The 23516-nt window shown below is 31.0% G+C and overlaps 1 protein-coding gene across 26 annotated transcripts in view; it reads left to right on the forward strand.

Annotated features, from left to right (window-relative positions):
- The window catches only part of LOC127734056 (long-chain-fatty-acid--CoA ligase ACSBG2-like), a 48416-nt gene extending 25264 nt beyond the window's left edge, over window positions 1–23152 (forward strand). For 24 of the 26 annotated variants that reach the window (XM_052243625.1, XM_052243649.1, XM_052243635.1 and 21 more), the window contains 8 exons: window positions 1448–1615; window positions 7994–8175; window positions 11038–11225; window positions 11689–11798; window positions 12771–12921; window positions 13967–14106; window positions 15428–15674; window positions 17050–23152. In XM_052243625.1, coding sequence (XP_052099585.1) covers window positions 1448–1615; window positions 7994–8175; window positions 11038–11225; window positions 11689–11798; window positions 12771–12921; window positions 13967–14106; window positions 15428–15674; window positions 17050–17138 — 1275 coding nt within the window. In that variant the 3' untranslated portion in view covers window positions 17139–23152. Of the gene's footprint in view, window positions 1–1012; window positions 1181–1447; window positions 1616–1708; window positions 1877–7993; window positions 8176–11037; window positions 11226–11688; window positions 11799–12770; window positions 12922–13966; window positions 14107–15427; window positions 15675–17049 lie in introns of all 26 variants that reach the window. The other 2 variants (XM_052243627.1, XM_052243626.1) reach the window with 2 other exon arrangements.
- Window positions 23153–23516: the final 364 nt, after the last annotated feature.

Raw genomic sequence — 23516 nt, forward strand, 5'->3', positions numbered from 1 at the left:
AACAGATATCCAATACTCAACTCGTTTTGAAATCTATAATGACTTGCACTAAACCGCCGTAAGCAAAATTTTAAATGACTAATTATACAAGTTTGTGTTTGTTTTCATAGAAACTTCATCAACTGTTAGCACCATGTGTCGCATAGGGTACAAGTGGTATACACTATATATGTATTAATAGTATTAATAGTATGAATAGGGTATACCTATATATCCTCTTGATAGCTGTTTGAAAAAAAAGATGGAAGTTGGGATAGATGCTTTTGAGAGGACAGGATAAACAAATATATAAGGGAAAATTTTAATGAACAGAAGTAAAAGGATTTTTTTTAATTGTCCATTTCACAGTAAACAGAACAAATTGAGCAAGTTTTATAACATATAATTAAGTAAAAACAAAGTGAGTTATCTACCAAACCTATTGTGTACTCTGTAAAATTACTGGTTCAATGAGATTTAGTTCTCAAGGACAAGTATTTTCATATACAGTTATATGCTTGTGAAATTCACATTAATGTTTGCATGGAAAGAGAGACAGAATTTCATATTAAAAAAAAAACAATAAATTTTTGAATTTTAAAAAAAAGGTAAACTTACCTTTTGTCACCATGTTGGAGATCTGACTGCACAAATTACCTCAAAAATCAGCCAAATTCAACTTGTTATACTGATCGATATACTGTAGATAAAGGGTTTTTCAGAAGAATTTTTATTTCCTTTAGCCTTGCTTTATTCATCCAGTAAGGATCTCTTATCAGACTTGTTTATTTTGCATGTTTTTAATTTAATTTAATTTAATTCAAATTAGAAATCAATCCTTATCCCTCCAAAATGTTGGCCAAGGAAAATAACTTAAACTTAAATTAAGTCATTTGAAACCTATTTATTAGAATTAGATTGAGCGTTAGCCTTTTATTAAATTGAAATTTTACCAAACCTACATATGGCAAAGGTTGTGTAAACAGATTTACATTGATTGTTGTGCAACTTTTATATAACTAATACTATACAGATGGTATGGACAGCTAGTGCTTTTGCCAAAACATTTGGTTTACATTACGAGGAGGAAGTCATCGTTAGCTATCTCCCTTTAAGTCATGTTGCTGCTCAGATGGTTGACTTAACTTTTCCTGTTTCCTACGGTGCATCTGTATACTTTGCACGACCAGATGCTTTAAAGGTTTGTTCTATTAAGTGATGAAGAGGACACTGTGTATTTTTGTGGAATCAGTTGTTTTTAACAAAAGTCAAAAATAAGTTTTTGATTATTATGCTACATATTGAACTTCAACATGTCTAAAAGAAAGATAATAAAAGATGCATATTTTAATGTTCTTTAGAAAATGTACTTGACTTTTAAATAAAATGACTGGTTCTCAATAGTCCATATAACTTTAAAAAAACATCATTAAAGGTAAAACTAATAATATTTTTGATTTCTCCATAGGTAACCTGGACAGCAGCAGCCATCACTAAATTGTTTGAAATTAATTTTGGATCAGAAGTTCTCATTAGTTACCTCCCTTTAAGCCATATTGCAGCTCAGTTAAATGACATATTAATACCAGTTACAATGGCATCAGCTGTTTACTTTGCACTACCAGACGCCCTCAAGGTTTGCTGCGTGCATTAACCAATATGCACTAACATAGATAACTTTTTAACCTGCTTGATACTTTTATCATTAAATAGATTTATTTTTTAACAGGCTACATGGGTTGCTGTTGCAATTGCAAAATTGTTCAAGTTTGTTTTTGGATCTGAAGTAATTATAAGTTATCTCCCTTTGAGCCACATAGCGGCTCAGATGATGGATATACTTATACCTGTTACTATGGCGTCGGCAGTTTATTTTGCACAACCAGATGCCCTGAAGGTTTGTCGGATTCTTTGTTGCTACTTGGTTAATTGATATATACATGTCCAGTGCACAATGTTTAATCAATATTGTCGACATCGCAATATTTACAATGTTAATTCAATATCGTGTCAACATCATTTACACTGTCTGAACTCTTACATATTGTTAACATGGTTGACATTGTTAACATCGCGGTATATACAATTTTGAAAAGATATGGTGTTTAAATCCCTATATTTACAATGTTAACACAATATTGTGTCAACATCGTTTACATTGTCTGAACTCTTATACATTGTTTACATCGTTTACATCGTTCACATCGTGATGTAAACATTGTTAACATGATATCGTGTCAACATCTTTTATATTGTCTGAACTTTTACATATTGTTTACATCGTTGACATTGTTAACATCGCGGTATATACAATTTTGAAAAGATATCGTGTTTACATCCCTATATTTACAATGTTAACACAATATCGTGTCGACATCGTTTATATTTTCTGAACTCTAACATATTGTTTACATCGTTGACATCATTAACGTCGCGATGTATACAATGTTGTAAAGATATCGTGTGTACATCGTTTACATTGCCATATTAACCATGTTTAGGATGTTCGCTACTCTGTTTCAGAATAACAAAGTTTTTTAAGGTTGCATTTCTGTAAATATAAACAATGCAATTTCCCACAGGAACTCCTTTCACGGCTAAAACTGTACTACTTTTACTATGAAGTTTTGAAAAAAATTATATCCTTGAATGGAAAGTTCATATGCACTACTATTTTTTTCAAAGGTCAAAATATAGGGCTGTTTGGCATATTATTAACGTTTATATGCCCTGAACTTCTATGAGTTTAAACTTACATTAAAATTCAATGGTACCCCTACCTTGATTTAAGGATTTCCACAGATTTTAACTTGATCACTTTGAATATGTATATTTACTGGTAACATTCCCAAGTTATGTCTCTACGAGATGAAACATAGAGATAATATCCGGGAACCAGTACATACACAAAATTAATTATCTATGAATATTATATATCTCCCCAAAAGAGGCGTGGTTTGAGAAACAGCTGTATTTACAAAGTGCAACCATAAAGACTGTTATAAATTGATAGTATATAAATAAAGTAACTAAAAAAGCAGAAAAAATGGAGGGTCCGTGTGCTTGTTTTCGAGATATAAGCCATTGAAAATTTGGCGGGAAATAATTCTCTATAGATTTTCATACAATTAACATTTACACCTTTTTAGTCCCCTGTCCATCCGTCAGTCCAGCAAATCAGTTTTCCACACTTTTTTTCTTCATGCTTGAAGATATTGATTTGATATTTGGTATATTGTTTTATCATGACAAGTTACAGATCAATTTCGAATTTTGTTCTGGTCTGATGATTTTGAGTTGAGTTATGGTTCTTGGACTTAGAAAATTCACTCAATCAGTTTTCCGCAAATTTTTTTGTCATGATTGAAGATGTTGACTTGAATATTGGCAATACATTTATCATGACAAGTTACAGATCAAGTTAGGATTTTGTTCCGGTCTGATGATTTTGTGTAGAGTTATGGTCTTTGGACTTACAAAATTCACTTCGTTTTCAACACTTTATTTCGTCATGCTTTAAGATTTTGACTTGATATTTGTTATATAGTTTACACCGTGACAAGTAATAGAGCAATTTCGAATTTTGTTCCAATACAATGAATTTTTAATCGGTAGGGGACTATGTATTGCCATGCAATACTCACAGAAAGCTTTTTTTTTTATCTTTTATTTGTTTTTCAATAGTCAGGATTTAATATACATGTACCCCTACACTACCACCTGACAAGGGTATCAAGGGGTTACATATAAAAAATAATTCAGTATACAATATATATCACTGACAAGTTGATTTTTATAATTATACATGTAGTATTTAAGGTTACATATAAATTTTATTTGATTATATTCTCTCGCTCTCTGACTTTCTCTCATACAATACAAATACTCTTCACTCATTTGCTTTGCTACAATATGTACATGATGTATCTTGACTTACATTTTAAAAACAAAATATTTTAAAGAAAAAACAAAAAAACAAAAAAAACTCAAGGCTAAATATTTGCTCATGATATATAGATATTTTATTCTCTCACTTATATGAAACAATAATTAATTAAATATTACATGTAAAGGAGACCAAAATTTTTCACACACTTGGACTCTATTATTTTTCTTTGCAATATAATATTCAAGAAATTGGTATTTCTTTATTCTATTCTTTAACCCAACCATATTTGGTTTTGTTTCATTTAATTTACATTTGTATATATAGTTTTTTGTAATTATGACTAACAGATTCAGTAATAAACTTTCATGTTTGCAACCAAGAAACACATTTTCTTTGTTAAGAACAAAGTTTACAAAAAAAAGTTTTACTGCATTTGAAAAAGACTGCCACAATTGAAAAGTTATTGGGCATTCAAAAAAAAGGTGTTCAATGGTTTCTTCACCAAGTTTACAAAAAGTACACATCTTGGTGTCTTTTAATTTAATTTTGTATAAAAAGGTATTAGTTGCTATGATTCTATGCAAAAATTTGTATTGAAAAAGCTTGTTTCTTTCAAAAATGATGAAAAAATAACAAGGATTTTATAAGATTTTCAAAGATAACATTTTTAACTATATGTTATCGAATTCTGGAAAGAAAAGAAGGGGTTAATGGGGAAAAAATTTTAATGGCATTACATTGATAAAAACAGACGCTTCTGAATATTCAACAAAAATTCTAACACAAGAGGAGCCAACATCCTTAACACTTTATTGTGTCAACATCTTTTAAAATGTCTTTTCACATGCGTCTGTGTTGATATTCTTGAATTGTTCATCTTTGTACGGATTGACATTACGTAGACAACATTATGATTTGTAAATTGCATTTTGTCCACAACTATTCTCAATGCTGCTAGAATTTTTTAAACGTTTATTATCAAGCAATATAAACGCTATGCTGAACACTATATTGTTAAGAGCATTGCAATGTTGCCTAAGCCAGTGATGTAAACACATAAGAAATAACAGGATATGACAATATAAATGTAAGACTATACTTATAACAATAAAAGCAACGTTTTTTATTCAATGTTATTGATATTGACACTATATTGTTAACATTGCAATGTATACGATGTGAACGATGTAAACACAAAGGTATAGACTTGTTACACACGTTAATACGATGTAAACAATTTAAACACGATATTGTCAACATCACCATGTATACTATGTGAACGATGTAAACAGAAAAGGTGTAAACTCTATACAATTTCAACACGATGTTGACATGATATTGACAGCATCACGGTGTATACGATGTAAGCACAAAAGTATAGACTTGGTACACAACATTAATATGATGTAGACGATGTGAACAATGTTAACACGCTATTGTCAACATTACGATGTATACGATGAGAACGATGTAAACATAAAGGTAAAGACTCAATATACAATATAAACTCGATGTTGACCCGATATTGTTAACATTGCAATGTATACAATGTGAACGATGTAAACACAATGGTATAGACTTGATACACTACTTTTGTACGATGTTAACGATGTGAACGATGTAAACACGATATTGTCAACATCATGATGTATACGATGTGAACGATGTAAACACAAAGGTATAGACTAGATATACAATATAAAAACGATGTTGAAACGATATTGTTAACATTGCGATGTATACAATGAAGGATGTAAACAGAAAGGAATAGACTCTATATACAACATAAACATGTTGCTGACACGATATTGTGAACATCACGATGTATACGATGTGAACGATGTAAACAGAAAGGTACAGACTCTATATACAACATAAACACGTTGCTGACACGATATTGTGAACATCACGATGTATACGATGTGAACGATGTAAACAGAAAGGTATAGACTCTATATACAACATAAACACGTTGCTGACACGATATTGTGAACATCACGATGTATACGATGTGAACGATGTAAACACAAAAGTACAGAACAAATATATAGATAGGATACAATGTTAACACAATAATAACACGATAAAGTAGACATTGCGATGTTGACAATATCAACAAAAAGGATACAATGTTAACACAATAATAACACGATAAAGTAGACATTGCGATGTTGACAATATCGACAAAAAGGATACAATGTTAACACAATAATAACACGATAAAGTAGACATTGCGATGTGGACAATATCGACAAAAAAGATACAATGTTAACACGATAAAGTAAACATTGCGATGTTGACAATATCGACAAAAAGGATACAATGTTAACACAATAATAACACGATAAAGTAGACATTGCGATGTTGACAATATCGACAAAAAGGATACAATGTTAACACAATAATAACACGATAAAGTAGACATTGCGATGTTGACAATATCGACAAAAAGGATACAATGTTAACACAATAATAACACGATAAAGTAGACATTGCGATGTGGACAATATCGACAAAAAGGATACAATGTTAACACAATAATAACACGATAAAGTAGACATTGCAATGTTGACAATATCGACAAAACATCCTGCACTGGACATACTTCGAAACTTTGTTCCTTTGTGGCATGTTACCTTATACTCCAATTTTGTGCATGATTTTTCCCTAATCAATAAGCTAATTTTGTATTTGCCTTTTTACTTCTAGATAGTACACTAATTTTGTTCATATTTTTATTTTCTAGCTAACTATTTATATTCATGTTATTTTTCTAGCTAACACACTAATTTTGATTTTATGTTTTTATTCTTAGATGGTGAAATGTGTATACACTAACATCAACATTATATACATTTAACAACAATACTAATATTGTGGCATGTTTGATTACTAACAGTAATTTTAGTTTTATATTATGCTTCATATATTTTGTTTACTTACCAAAACATGAATGACATTATCAGCAATTTGTACATTTTCTCTTTGATCTTACTGTCTTAATTTTTTAAGATCGCAGATAGAATATGATACTCGTAAATATAAGGCAAAAATGTCTCTTAAACATGTTTATGCATTGTATGTCAATTAATTAATTGCATGCTGCATCATCCATACAGTCAAACAGCTATCAAAACAGTTTGTACTCACAAGAAGAGTTTTATGTAAACTTCTTAATTCAAGTTCCTATTATATCTAAAGTAACTAATTATTTAAAGACAAATTGCTGATAAAAAGAATAATGACATTTTATTTTTTGATACAGACTTCATTAGATCTAACATCAGCTAGTCCTAGCTGGCTCACTTGATATTCTTACTGATAGTCAGTGTCAAAATAAAAATTCCATTATTCAAAAATATTCATTTTTTAATTTGTTATACTGTGGGTTTATTTATTTTCGTGGGTATCAATTTTCGTGGTTTGAGGGAAAAATGTATTTTTTAGTGGATAATTGAATTGATGGTTTTACCAATGTCTGCATACAAACCTATATACAATTCATATTGTGTTGAACTGGTTCTTCTATACCAACAAAATCCATGATAGTTGGTATCTCACGAATCTTAATGAACCCACAGTTTATTAACATTGGAAATCATGCATTTTCCTTAGAGCAATTATATTGAGACATAACCCTCTATACCTTTTTTAGTTAGATAACTAACATGGATGGATGGCTGTGTAACTTTTTCATGAAAGTCTGTATTGTGGTACTGTTAATTTCTTCTATTGCTTTGTTCAGAAAAAAATTGTTCGTCTTTCATTGGTAAAATAAAGAACAGCCCAAAGCGCAGTACACTTAATATAGGTGGTACATACTAGCATGATTATGCAAATATTTTGGTCATTAATTTTTGGACAATGCAAGAACTTTTAAAAATCCATAAAATTTGGAATAAGATGTGACAAAGCTAACATTAATTTTAATTGAAATTGCAACATTATGATCTCTGATTTGATGTTTAGCCATGTAAGACAGCATTACATAACCAAATCATCTAATGAATTTTGACCTTCAAAATTTTAAACCTCTATGCCTTTCTTATTTTATAAAATCTTAAAGATGATAGCCTTACATTATTGTATACTAAAATTATATATATATACATATACTTTATATAGGGAAGTCTGTTAGGAACACTGCAGGAGGTTAGACCAACAGGATTTTTTGGAGTTCCACGTGTTTGGGAAAAATTTTATGAAGGCATAAAGGCCAAGGCTCGTAGCTCTGGTGCTTTAAAGAAAAAAATTGGCATGTGGGCTAAAGGTGTTGGATTAAAAGGATCTCTTGCATTGATGAACAAGTGAGTAAAATTTTGTAAAATCTTCTCCAACCTGTTCAAACAGAATTTATATATCAGCTTTTTCTAAAGGGGAGTTCAAACTGGTTTAATATAAGTCCTATTTTTATTAGTATTAACAGAGACATATAATACAAGAGATTCGCAACTCGGCGAAATCCCGTAATAACACGCGGCCACTAGTTAAACCTAGCGAGATCTCCTTAGGTAATAAAGTCATTAATAAAAGTATTAAAAGTACTCGAAGTAAGGACGAATGTTTAAGCATAACATAAACTGTTTCAGTGTTAAATTTATCATAATTAATTAAATAATTTGAGTACATATATAATTATTTATTTTAATGTAATTTTGATTTTAGATTTGTATTATTGAAAAAGAGACATAATTTGATATTGTATTAAAAAAACTGATATTAAATAATTAACACTTGATAAATTGTGTTAGAGTTCATTTTATTTGATAGTTTCATAATGGGTTTCTATTGAATATACACTTGTCTCGGAGACATAATTTCACAGTGTGACATGTATATTAGGTTTGAATTATTCGATGACCAGGTAAATCACGAACATGTTATAAATAATGAGTTTTAATTGACACCTTGTAAACAAGAAGTTGTTACACCACAGGTGTCCACACTCTTTCCAAAAATTCAATTCACAAAATGTAAAATTAATTAATGTGGAAAAAAACTTAATTTATTTGTTAATTAGTTGTTAATCATGATAGGCTTTGTTTTTTATTCTTGATATTTATAAATTATTAAAATTTTATTTATTTTTATATTCATCATTTATTGGGCTTGCATTGAGTTTTTTCTGTAGGATTGTCGGTAAATGTTTGATTTCTAAGTGTTGTTTGACAGTTTCATCATAGGCTTGCATTGAGTTGTTTTTTAAATGATTGGCGGTAAATTTATGGTTTCGTCATGTTCGAAGTGTGTATTGAGAATTAATATTTAAGAAAATTACAATCAATTTCTCACTTAAGTAAAGCTTCATTCATGTGCACGCAATATGGAAAATTCCGATTTTATTTCGTGGGATGACAATCTTAATAGTTACGACTTAGATATACTCCTAGTTGAATAAACTGATAACGAACTCTTTGTTGATACAATCATTTGTAGTGGTTTCTGTCTTTTAATCATTTGTAGTGGTTTTTGTCTTTTTATTCTGGGGCAAAGAGATGGCAGTTTAAAAGTAAGATTGTTTATGTGTATACATATACAAATCCTTGGTGTAAATAAAATCTTTTATTATCAATATATATATATATATATATATATATATATATATATATCTTTTGCAGTCACCATTGAAATGTCCTCAATAAGATTTTAGTTTAAAAATGAATTAGGTTCATGTTTTGAATGAGAAGCGTAGTCTGAAACGACAACAGATGCATGAAGCTCATTCATAATATTACGGCCAGCAGAAGGTTTCCTTTACTAGGAAAATTTTACTCCTTTTGTAAATTTACTCCATTTGTTCATCTTTGGCACCCTAAAAAGAAGAAAAAAACAATGACTTCAGAATAGGAGAAAATAAACAACTTTGCCATAAACAGAATGAAAAATGAATAAATTGTCTAACAAAATGCAGGCTATAAATTTCATAGTGCACAAAAATGAAGGACTGATTTAAGGAATTTTGTCCATGAAAAATTTCAATATTTAGCCAGTTTAATAAAAAAAAAAACAATTGGGAGTAATATATATTCCCATAATATTTCTAGTTTTGACGAAACAGATTGATAAAATTAGCATAGCTGGCTTTGTGTATAAATAACAAAATAATAGTCACCTTTGTTGATATTTTTAGAAATAACTGTTGGATCAAATTTTAGGAAACTGGTCTTATTTTCACGACATAACATCTGAGAGTAATATAGCCCCATATAATTGAATATTTATTCGCACATTTCCAAGTTTTACGAGATAAAATGATAGTACCAGCACAGCTGGCTTCAGGTATCAATAAGAAAAAATCGCCACATTTGTTGATAATTTTGAAGAAAAAAAAAACACTATTGGATCAAATTTTACAAAAAGTCTTATTTTCACGAAACAACATTTGGGAGTATTATTGCCCCATAAAATTATATATTTATTAGCATATTTCCAAGTTTTAAGAAAAAAGTTGGGAGATCAAATGGTTTCTACGGCAATAGGTGAAGTAAAATGGGCCGAGTTTTAACTTTGTTTGTATTTGATTAATCTCATCATTAGAACACATTTTATCAATAACAAATTATTAGAATTAGTTTTTTGTAACTTTTAAATATACTTGCATGCTTTAGCTGTGAAAGGTATCGGCATTATCCATTAGAAAAATCGTGAGGCGTAGAACCTTTTTCACAACAATAGCGAGTTTTTACCCATAAATCCATCGGATTAATCGGCTTTCCGGTGGCCAGGTCATTTTATTGGCTGTTATATAGACTCTACTAGAGTTGCGAATCTCTTGTATTATATGTCTCTGGTATTAAACACCTCAATAAATTTGAGAATCAATACTGGTGGTTCATTTTGTTGGATTAATTGCCATTTGCAACTTTGAAAAGTGGAAAATTATACCTTGTAGACAGCATTGAACATTTACAGACTGTTCTTTTATCATCAATTTCCATTTTTATATACATTGAGGTAAAATTAGAATAATACATTTCATTTATAAATGTTAGCTGTTTAGAAAATCTATACAGGTCAACAAGTCATATTCTGGTTTGTATATTTAACAGATGTCAGTTTGATGTCTGTATGTTTAAAATTTAAACACTAGTGGTCTAAAGTGTTTTACTCGTCTAAAACAGGGGATTGTTAACTCAAATTCCTTTGAACTTTTGATTGATATCTTACAGACAGTCTATGCCCTTTGGATGGGGACTTGCCAACACTTTAGTCTTCAAGAAAGCTAGAACAGCCCTTGGATTAGATAGGTGTCGGTTCTTCATGTCAGGAGCAGCCCCCATCATGAAGGAAACATTGGAGTTTTTCTACAGTTTGAACATGCAGCTTCATGAAGTTTATGGAATGAGTGAAAGTACAGGTAAATTATTGTTAATTGGAATGAATGAAAGTACAGGTAAATAAATGAGTGAAGGTACAGGTTAGTCCCAAATAAAACTTCTTGGTCTATATTTTAGTTGGTCATGTTTTCCAACTTTTCCATTGGAAGGAGATCTGTAATCATACACTGGAAACATTTCCCATATATTAGCACCAGATTATACATTAGTATTGCTTGTACACTGAACTACATTAATTGAATACAATGATAAAAAAATTGAAAATTAAAAATCATGAAATATTATGTAAGTTTTGACTTAGTGGTATATGAATTAATGGAAATCTGTAGTACCTGTATAAAAATAAGGAAATGTGGTATGCTTGCCAATGAGACAACTTTCTTTCTAAGAACATATTTTAGGGTGGTCAGTGGAATTTTCCAGGATATTTAGAGGTTGGGCAATCAAAGTTTGAATTTTGACCTGATATATTTTACTCCACAGGACCACACACAGTAGGATGTAATGAAGACTTCAAAATCTGTAGTGTAGGACATAATTTTCCTGGATCTGAAACAAAGTTAGCTAACCCTGATGAAGATGGAAATGGAGAAGTAAGTCTTGTCTTTTAGAATCTTTGATAAGCTCTTAAAGATAGCAATTAATACATTGTAGCATTAATTATAAAGATATTAGTTACACTCCCTCTTCAAAATAGGTGGTTTAGAGGTTAACGTCTTTTCGTGTGACTCATAAAATGTTGGAATCACTTATCTAGGGGTCTACAAATCAGAGCTTCCTGAAATTTGGTAAAAAAGTTTAATGTAAATATGCTATACTGTAAAGCATTTTTAGATATCTTATTACTTATATATTCTAACGTATAATGGCCATGTATGAAATTTCCATTGTATTTATATTCATCTTTTGAAGGCTTACAAATTGCATCTGATTGCAGTCACCTGATCTTGACATTATTTTCAAGGTTCATTGTTAAATGTAGGGAGTTGATGATTTAGTCAATTACTAAATTACTCTTTAGTAAAAAAAAAAATGGGGTTTAAAATAAATTATTTTTTAAAATACATACATGTGCGTCTGACAGGATTCAGCTAACCTTGAAATCATTATCATGACTGATTGATCTGTGATTAGGTCATTTTTTTTTACTCAGTAGTAAGGTCTAGTTTAACAATCATCTAGTGTATTAAAGATTTCAATTTCAATTCCACTGTGTAAGTTTGACATATGTATTTTGACCTTTATCTTGACTTTCAATATTGTTATTTGGCAAGAAATTTCAGCATACTATCATTTTAGATCTGTATAAATGGGATATATTTTTCTTTTTATTAATATACATAAAATATTTGCCACTGAATGTTAAGTTATGTTGGAAAGACATGTATTTATGGAGTATTTTTCTATATTTAGAACTGTATGCGGGGAGGACATGTATTTATGGAGTATTTTTTCTATATTTAGATATGTATGTTGGAAAGACATGTATTTATGGAGTATTTTTCTATATTTAGATCTGTATGTGGGGAAGACATGTATTTATGGAGTTATTTTTCTATATTTAGATCTGTATGTGGGGAAGACATGTATTTATGGGATATTTAAATGCACCAGAAAAAAATAAGGAAGTTTTTGATGAAGAACATTGGTTAAAAACAGGTGATCTAGGAAAACATGATGAACAAGGATTCCTTTTCATTACTGGAAGAATTAAAGGTAAAAATTGTCACATGTTGAAAAGTTTAAGCTCACCTGGCCAAATGCAATGTGACATTTTACTATCACTTGTCTTCAGCTGTTCAGTTGTAAACTGATTAGACATTTGGGTTTAACATTGAACCAACCATATGGCCTGGAGAAAACCATAATCGTAGCTTCTTCATGGAAGCTATTATCCTGAACTGCTAAAGTAAGTCATTGTAATTATTTTGAAAGATTTATCCAAGGTTTATGGTCACCTTAGTCTTCATCCGAACGACAGTAAACCTTTGCTAAAGTGGGGCCTACCTTTAGCTGTGCAGGATGTATGAATTCATAGCCATGTACAGTCATAATGTGGACTTTAACTCTGAAGTCGTGCGTAGAGAGGGGATAATACTCTCTGATAATAAAAAAACCCTTGCAGCTACTTATTGAGGGTTTGTAGGTGGCCTGTTGCAAGGCAAAATTTCTGCTTTTATTCAATGCACCATTGTTTTCCAGTGGCATTCCAAATTTCTGCCCTTTCATCCCTGTGCACCACCTTGCAGAACCTAACTATTGTATTAATTTATTGATAGTTTTTCATCCTGAAAATGCATGAATATTGCCACTGGACGTTATGCAAACAACAATCAATCAACAAATTTAAAACCAAATATTTTCTTGTTTTTATTATAGGGTAATCATGTCAATCAAAAAGATGACATCAAACTGATTTGATCTCAACAGATAAAAATGTAGGTTTTTGGGTGCATGTCCATGAAATTTTTAATTGGAAAACATTCATACAACTGCAGAGCATCATAATAACAGATATGTCATATTGTTTATCTTATAAAAGTGTGAAGTGTGATATATATGTATCAATTAAAAGAGATATTTAGTATATGTCAATGAGACAGCAACCCAACAATGCACAAAAAGAGATATAGGCTTTAGAAGACATTTTCCTTGTCAAATTTATTCATGAAGTCGATACAGGTTTTTTTTTAAATTATCCTGAATAGACGTGATCAGTGGCTTATATTTTTACTTAACATTGGGTGTTTGATATTTGTAGAACTAATCATAACAGCTGGAGGGGAGAATATTGCTCCTGTACCAATGGAGGATGCCGTGAAAGAAGCTTTACCCTGTATCAATAACTGTATGTTAATAGGAGATAAAAGAAAGTTCCTGTCCATGATTTTATGTCTGAAGGTGAGTGTCCCCCTGTGGTACCTCTCCTTAACTTGTATCAATAACTGGGCTTCCAAAAAATATTTGAACTAGTTGGACATTTTTTGTCTTATCCCGATTTTAATCCCTTCAGACTTAGTAACAAAAAGCAACCATGGTAATCAGTTGGGCATCATATAAAAAATGATTGACACAGAAACGATATTAGACTTGACTTTTGTTAGAAATTCGATGTTCTGAGTTAAACTGTCAAATTGACAGTGCATCATTCGAAGTGTACAACATCAGCGTACTAATATCTGCCTTAGACTCTTTATTTGAGCAAAATTACGCTGTCATCTTCACTTTTGTTTTTAAAAGCATATTTTCCTAATACCTGATGTTGACTTGACAGTGGTAAAACATGGACCAGAGACTGATGTGTAAAATCTGTTTATGTTTACAAAGCACGATTGAGTTGAAGTAGCTCTTTCCACGTTATTTCTTTAGGAAAATGCTCGAAATGAACGTTAAGATAAAGGTATCAATGATAAAATTTGGATGCATGATTAAATCTCACACCTGTGCACATGCGCACGCGTGTACTAGTTCAAACAACATGGTTCTGACAATTGTTTGCAAAAAACTTTATTACTACCTTTTTAAATTTTTCATCAAATCATATTTTTATACATTTTTCTGATAATCTAAATCTTTTTGGCTAAATTAATTAGATGCAAACCGCTGAAATTTAAGAAAATAACTATAAATAGACCGATCAATGTCCGGTAAATAGTTTTACCTGTCGCCTGAACAGGTAAGTTCAGCTGTCAGAGAACTAATTAACCTTGATTGTAATGAGAGGGTATTAGAGTAGGGTTTGTATTGATAGTTATTATTCATCATGTCACTGGAAATATGTGGCTGTTAAGGCAAAAGGTCGGGTCAAGAAGATTGCATATACTTCAATTTTTTTTCTGAATTTTTTTAAATGGCAAACCCAGTTATATGGCCGTTACATGCTCGGCACAACAAGTCTTAATCATAATTTACCGTCCAAGTCCAGACAGTACGACCGTTTTGGAAGCCCTGATCAATAACAGTATGTTAATTGGAATCCTCGTATGATTTTTATGTCTGAAGGTGGGTGTTCCCCCTTCTTTAGCCCTCCTTACCCAGCATCAATAACTGTAAGTTGACAGGTTTTATTTCAGTCAGGAGCAGTAAATCAAACAAAACATCATTACATTTTAACTCTTATTAAATTTTTCTCTTTCTTCTCGTTTTCTTTCTTTGGAAAATCAAATTGATACTGCAAGTATTCATTTAGACATTTTGTTGATGCTATTTTATAATTAAACAGGTGGATATAAATCCAGATACAGCTGAGCCCAGTAACAATCTTACCACAGACTGTAAGGATTGGTGTAAAAGTATTGGAAGTGAGGCTACAACCGTGGAGGATATAATAGACAAGAAAGATGCTGTGGTGCTGAAGGCAATCCAAGATGGTATTGACAGAGCTAATGCAAAATCAGTGTCCAGAGCAGCAAAAGTACAAAAATGGTCAATCATTCCTAGAGACTTCTCTATTCCTGGTGGTGAATTAGGTAAGACTTTTATACTCTTGGTGGTGAATCAGGCTATTGTCTCCCCTGCTATGAGGTTTTCAAAACAGGTGAGACAATAGCTATGAGGTTTCCAAAGCAGGGGAGACAATAGCTATGAGGTTTCCAAAGCAGGGGAGACTATAGCTATGAGGTTCCAAAGCAGGGGAGACAATAGCTGTGAGGTTTCCAAAGCAGGGGAGACAATAGCTATGAGGTTTCCAAAGCCTAAGGAGTGCTATTGCTGGAGTTAGGTGTGTTAATTATCTGTTAAAGATTGTGATTAGGTCAGTTAAAACCAAACCACTGATTATAAGACTATGACATTTGGTATGCAGTTGTATTAATATTGGCACATCTTATTCCCATGGAAATTATTTGGCTCCACCTCTCAGTCATAGTCTATTGAATTTGACATTTTGCATAGTTTACATGCTTAAGTGTTGCCATTTAAATTTCATCATTTGCGAAATTGCCTTATGCTATTAAGAAGTTGCAGAGGAAATAATATTTTGTCCTGTCCTGACATCACCATTGTTTCATTGCAACACCTTCTCTACTTGTCATATCCTCTTCAAATTTAAATAAAAGTTGTCAATTATCAAAAACTTTGATGAGTTAGATAATCAGAAAAATCTAAATGAATGATTTTTTTAGGAGAGGGACTTATAAATATATCCCATATTTATACCTGTCTCATGGATAGCACCTGTGTTTTTGTCATATTCTCTCCAAATTTGTATGACAGTTTCCACTCATCAAAACCTTGAACGTATTTGATAATCAGAAACATTTAAAATGGGAAATCATTTTTTGGGAAGGGACTTCTATTTTAAGTTAATTCTTGTCACTAGGATAGGCTCTTCGTTTTTATCAGATCCTTTTTCGAATTTGTATGAAGTCTTCCACTCAAAAAAAAACTTTGATGAGTTTGATCATCAGAAAAGGGGGACTTGTAAAAGTAATCCATATTTATTATATGGGGGTGTTTGAAATGTAAGATCATTTAAGGTTCTTTAAATTTCAACATTCCTATGCTGTGCCTGTTATTTGAAATACTTTTGTGCAGTTGATTTTCCTCCTGACTTAGAAGGATACATACACATTCTTTTTATAACAGTTAGAAGGATACATACACATTCTTTTTATAACAGTTAGAAGGATACATACACATTCTTTTTACAACAGTTAGAAGGATACATACACATTCTTTTTATAATAGTTAGAAGGATACATACACATTCTTTTTATATCAGTTTAATATATATAATCTGATGGTAAATGATTTTTTTTGTAATTTGTAAAATGACTTTAGAGATTATAGATGTCATTTTTTCTTCATTAATTTTATTTGCTCTTCTTTTATTGAACTATTCAGGTCCTACATTGAAATTGAGACGTCCAGTGGTAACAAAGATGTATAAAAAGACAATTGATGCTTTCTACACTGAGGCAGAGGACAAATAGATGACACCATAGAAACCAATGGTTGTGATTACAGTCGGAAGAGGAGAAGAATTAGGATCAAATTGTTGGTACAAAATCAGGGTACACAATCAACTGATCTCAGGAGGTGTGATCTTCTTACTCAGGCTAAAATAAAAACATGTGGGATTTTCTTTTGAGCCTTTGTACTGCTTAAAGTTCTCCAGCAGGTCAAACTCAGCCTTGTTAGTATATATTTTAGTTATAAAATTTTTTAGTCTGCCAAAAAATATGTGTAAAATAAAGCTAGATTTAAAAAAAAGGAGTAGTTTTGTTAAAAACCTTTTTTGTTGGCCCTGGGAGTTTGAAAACTACAAAGTACTTTAAATCTATAAAATCTGTAGATATTAGCTATAATAGATTTTTAATTTTGCATTTTATATATTCACTGTAAGCCTTCAAATTTCTTGTAATTATACAAATATATATATATATATATATTGCTACAGTTACCTCTTTTTGAGATTGTCACTAATATTATGTTGATATGAACAACAGCCTTACACAAACCATGATTAGAATTTGGTAAAACTACCTGCAAGGTATTTGCTATGTATAACTACCTGCAAGGTATTTACTATGTATAACTACCTGCAAGGTATTTACTATGTATAACTACCTGCAAGGTATTTACTATGTATAACTACCTGCAAGGTATTTGCTATGTATAACTACCTGCAAGGTATTTACTATGTATAACTACCTGCAAGGTACTTACTATATATAACTACCTGCAAGGTATTTACTATGTATAACTACCTGCAAGGTATTTGCTACTTTTTCTCACTGAACAGATACCAATAACTTTAAACTTTTTTTTCTTTTTTTTCTTTTTTTGTTCTTTACCTTTTATTGCTAAGCTACCAGCAAACATTTCACCTTTTATTTGCTAAGCTACCAGCAAACATTTCACCTTTTATTTGCTAAGCTACCACCAATTATTTTACCTTTATTCCCTTAGTTACCACCATTCAATTGATTGAAAATTGTCAAAACCCTGGTATCAAGAAAACCACCATATAAAGGGTTAAATATGAGATGTGATATATATCGGCAAATACTCCCTTTTTTTTAAATTTGCTGGAGAGGCTGTTTTGAATATTGAACAGTGTTGTTATTGACAATCTGATCTTTGTTGTATTATAAACTCTTTGGGCATTATATTGTGGAGCTAATGGAAAATGGTATTCTTTTAAATATCAGAAACTATATAAAGCTTTGCACAGTTTTGTACTACATGTTTGCATCTTTCAAATTCATATATCATTTTTGTCGAGCCTGCGACTTTTGTCGCAGAAAGCTCGACATAGGGATAGTGATCCGGCGGCGGCGGCGGCGGCGTTAGCTAACTTCTTAAAAGCTTTATATTTTAGAAGGTGGAAGGTCTGGATGCTTCATACTTTGTATATGGATGCCTCATGTTACGAAGTTTCCGTCAGTCACATGTCCAATGTCCTTGACCTCATTTTCATGGTTCAGTGACTACTTGAAAAAAAAGTTCAGATTTTTTGTAATGTTAGATTCTCTCTTATTATAAGTAATAGGATAACTATATTTGGTATGTGCGTACCTTGCAAGGTCCTCATGCCCGTCAGACAGTTTTCACTTGACCTCGACCTCATTTTATGGATCAGTGAACAAGGTTAAGTTTTGGTGGTCAAGTCCATATCTCAGATACTATAAGCAATAGGTCTTGTATATTCGGTGTATGGAAGGACTGTAAGGTGTACATGTCCAACTGGCAGGTGTCATCTGACCTTGACCTCATTTCATGGTTCAGTGGTTATAGTTAAGTTTTTGTGTTTTGGTCTGTTTTTCTTATACTGTATGCCATAGGTCTACTTTATTTGGTGTATGGAATGATTGTAAGGTGAACATGTCTAGTGGGCAGGTGTCATCTGACCTTGACCTCATTTTCATGGTTCAGTGGTCAAAGTTAAGTTTTTGAGTTTTGGTCTTTTTTTCTAATACTATATGCAATAGTTCAACTATATTTGGTATGTGCGTACCTTGCAAGGTCCTCATGCCCGTCAGACAGTTTTCACTTGACCTCGACCTCATTTTATGGATCAGTGAACAAGGTTAAGTTTTGGTGGTCAAGTCCATATCTCAGATACTATAAGCAATAGGTCTTGTATATTCGGTGTATGGAAGGACTGTAAGGTGTACATGTCCAACTGGCAGGTGTCATCTGACCTTGACCTCATTTTCATGGTTCAGTGGTTATAGTTAAGTTTTTGTGTTTTGGTCTGTTTTTCTTATACTGTATGCAATAGGTCTACTATATTTGGTGTATGGCATGATTGTAAGGTGTACATGTCTAGCGGGCAGGTGTCATCTGACCATGACCTCATTTTCATGGTTCAGTGGTCAAAGTTAAGTTTTTTGAGTTTTGGTCTTTTTTTCTAATACTATATGCAATAGTTCAACTATATTTGGTGTATGGAAATATTTTATGATCTATTTGGCAGTCACGCAGGTTTTATTTGACCTTGACCTCATTTTCAAGGTTCATTGCTCAGTGTTAAGTTTTTGTGTTTTGGTCTGTTTTTCTTAAACTATAAGCAATAGGTCAACTATATTTGTTGTATGGAAGAATTGTTAGCTGTACATGCCTGCCTAGCATGGTTCATCTGACCTTGACCTTATTTTCATGGTTCATTGGTCAATGTTTAGTTTACTTGGTTAATGTTAAGTTTATGTGACAGTTGTAATAAAGCTTTATATTTAGGACTATCAACATAATATCAATGATTAGTAAAGAAGGCGAGACATTTCAGCGTGTGCACTCTTGTTTGTAATATATTTACTGATACAATATCATGTAACTTTATATTAATTATAAACTATTACATTCCAGGTAAAAAAAAATAAGGGTTATTTTACAAAAGCTGACACAATCAAATGGACTTTTTAATAATAACTTATAGACAATCTGAGAAAATATCCTCCTGAACTCGTTACATCATAAATTGGCAAAGGAGAGGTTTGACAATTGGGTATAGTGATAGTAAAAAATCTTAAATAATACCCTACAGGGTTTCCTATGTATGATGAGGTGGATTTACCTCCCCTATTTAGAATCAGTTGTCAAAGAACATTTATTACATTAAAATAAATGTTAAAGTTATCAAATATAGAAAAAAGTGGCAGTTAGAATAACCTAAAGTATTTTTGTGTTGTAACACTTATCAAATATACTATCGATATTGGGAAGACTTTGACTCTCCATATTTTATTTCACAAAAATCATGAATCCCAAAAAAATGAGAGAAAAATTGTTGTAGTTTTCTATACATTTTGTAGTGCTTTGAAGTTGATGAATATGAACATGTTTATTTTTTTTTATGTAAATGAGATGTAAACATATCAATCAGTTTATTTTTGTTAATATTTATATGAAACAAGATTTGTATATTTTGTAGTCTGCTTTATGATCATTGAATATAAATTTATATTTTTAATATGTTGTATATTGTATATAATTAACAAAAATTCATTGAATACACACCTCATTAAATATATTTTCGTCTTTGATAAACAAAAAAATGTGTAGAATTTGAAATTAAGGCCAAAGATTTCACTTCAAAAAGAGCATTTATTTTAACTAAATTTTTAAGATTTTCTGATATTTGCTAATTAAAAGAAAGAAGTGGGATGATGGGGAAGAAGTATTACATGAGTTGTTTAACAGATACAATCATTAAAAAACTGCTGATATTTTAATAAACATTTGAAATAAGCATTGAACATTTAATTGATATGAAAACCTGTATATCCCATATCAAAGTGAGTTTTTAAAATTAAAGGAGAGAATATACAATACAGGTATAGTTTGATATTACAGCAATAAATATTATGCAATATTAGAAATATTTAAAATGATCAATAATAGCAATAAAAAGTAGACGATTTTGTGAAAATAGAGTGTCTATTTACCGGGTATACAATTATATTTTTTAACTGTACTTTGAATCAGCCATTATATTCTGGTTTTTTTTCACAATTTTAGATTATAAATTTGAGAGGTTTCTTATTTCTGGAATGATGGGTAAAAATATAAATATGCTAAACAGGAAATATTCCATCACTCTTGACTGAAAATAACATAGCATTAACATATTTGTTAAACTGATTTCTCTTTGATGTTGTTATTCTTGAAAGAATACTTGATTAATAGATTAATACCTGTAAGATGTTTTTGTGAATAGATTGACACTATAGTGTCTCGTATTCTGTATCATGTTTAACTCCATTCCAGCTTACTAGAAGAAATATCTAATGTGAGGGTACCCAAATTGCACCTATTTTGACAGTTTTTTCACCTACGTTTATTTATGATCCAGACAAAAGTTTCCATTCTGTGTTTATTTTTGTAGATGTTTCCTTATTTACTATATAGTTCCACCAATTTAATTTTGAATCCATATTGAATCATAGAAAAATGGGTTTGAACCGACCTCCAAACGATCCATGATTCTGTATAAATGAGGAGTACCCAAATTGCATCCATGCTTCAATTCGCATCCTTAAAAACCGAATAACAGATGTTTTGTTATGTTTCTTCAAATATTTAGAACAATTTGACATTAGTCTATGCTTACTATTCATTTTTGTCGAGCCTTCGACTTTAGTCGAAAAAGCGAGACATAGCGATCCTACATTCCGTCGGCGGCGTCCACAAATATTCACTCTGTGGTTAAAGTTTTTGAAATTTTAATAACTTTCTTAAACTATCCTGGATTTCTACCAAACTTGGACAGAAGCTTGTTTATGATCATAAGATCCTACCCAGAAGTAAATTTTGTAAAAATAAAATTCCTGTTTTTCCGTATTTTACTTGTAAATGGACTTAGTTTTCTGCCGAGAAACATTACATTCACTCTGTGGTTAAAGTTTTTAAAATTTTAATAACTTTCTTAAACTATCCTGGATTTGTACCAAACTTGGACAGAAGCTTGTTTATGATCATAAGATAGTATCCAGAAGTAAATTTGTTCAAAAAAAATTTATTTTTTCCGTATTTTACTTATAAATGGACTTAGTTTTTCCGCCAGGAAACAATACATTCACTCTGTGGTTAAAGTTTTTAAAATTTTAATAACTTTCTTAAACTATCCTGGATTTGTACCAAACTTGGACTGAAGCTTGTTAATGATCAAAAGCTAATATCAAGAAGGAAATTTTGTTAAAATTTTGTACCTGTTTATCCGTATTTTACTTATAAATGGACTTAGTTTTTCTTCGAGTTAACATTAAATACAGTCTGCAGTTAAAGTTTTTAAAACATTTATTAGATTCATAAACTATCTTCTTACAATCAAAAGATTACATAGACAACAGCAAAAGTAGGCGAGACACTGGGTTCCGTGGAACCCTTATGAATTTTTTAAGAAATGGATGCTCGTAACATATTTTATTTGCTCATTTTGTGGACCATGCATGGCAACGTTTCCGTAGGTTTACTTTTTCGAGTGAGTACTTCATCTGTTGATGTATACTGTGAACGTTATGTGAATATTTAAATATATTTACCTATTTGAAAGACGAGCATAATGTCAAATAATAAAAAAATACAAATTGTTTAGTCCCTAAGGAAACTTGTTGAATTTTCGCTGCTATTTTTTCTAAAAAGGTGCAATTTGGGTACTCGGTGCAATCTGGGTACTGTGACGTTATATTATTTGTATACAATATTAAGAGAACTGAATTATGATTATTATATAATAATATTGTGGCAGCATATACTTAACAATAGTCATCACTTTTTCTCTTGTGTTAGTATTTTTCTATTTTTGTTTACAACATCAATCATATTTGTAAACCTATTGAAAAGTTAATACATTTTATTGCTCTTTCACAACAATTTTTATTTGATAACTTTACAGACTTTCAAAACAGATTTTTAGAAACTAAAAGTATATTTATAAGCTGAACTGATTTCCAAAAGGCCAAATTGTTTGAATACTTAGATTAATAAATAATTATAAAAAATATCCTGTGGATTATTTTTTTTAATGAATTGCCGGGTTTCTCGCTAGGATATGTTTAGGGTGAGTCCTGGGATTTAACACTTTTTGAAGTGGTGAGTCACAGCTGATTCTGATGAGTCTATAGTATAGTTCATCCTTTTATTTTATTCGGAACTGTCTTATGTGGCTAATTGCACTACCCCTGTAACTTGTATGGACTGATCTTTTTTTAACACTATATAATATTTGGGTTTTTTCTCATTGTTGAAGTCTGTATGCATCTTTGTCCTTAGGTATTCTGTGGATAGCTCTTATTTACAATCACATCACAATCCAGTATATTTTTGCTATAGTTTTATAGATATAAGAAGATGTGGTATGAGTGCCA

Source organism: Mytilus californianus, unplaced genomic scaffold, assembly GCF_021869535.1.
Source record: "Mytilus californianus isolate M0D057914Y unplaced genomic scaffold, xbMytCali1.0.p SCAF_3, whole genome shotgun sequence".
In the NCBI taxonomy this organism is placed as follows: domain Eukaryota; kingdom Metazoa; phylum Mollusca; class Bivalvia; order Mytilida; family Mytilidae; genus Mytilus; species Mytilus californianus.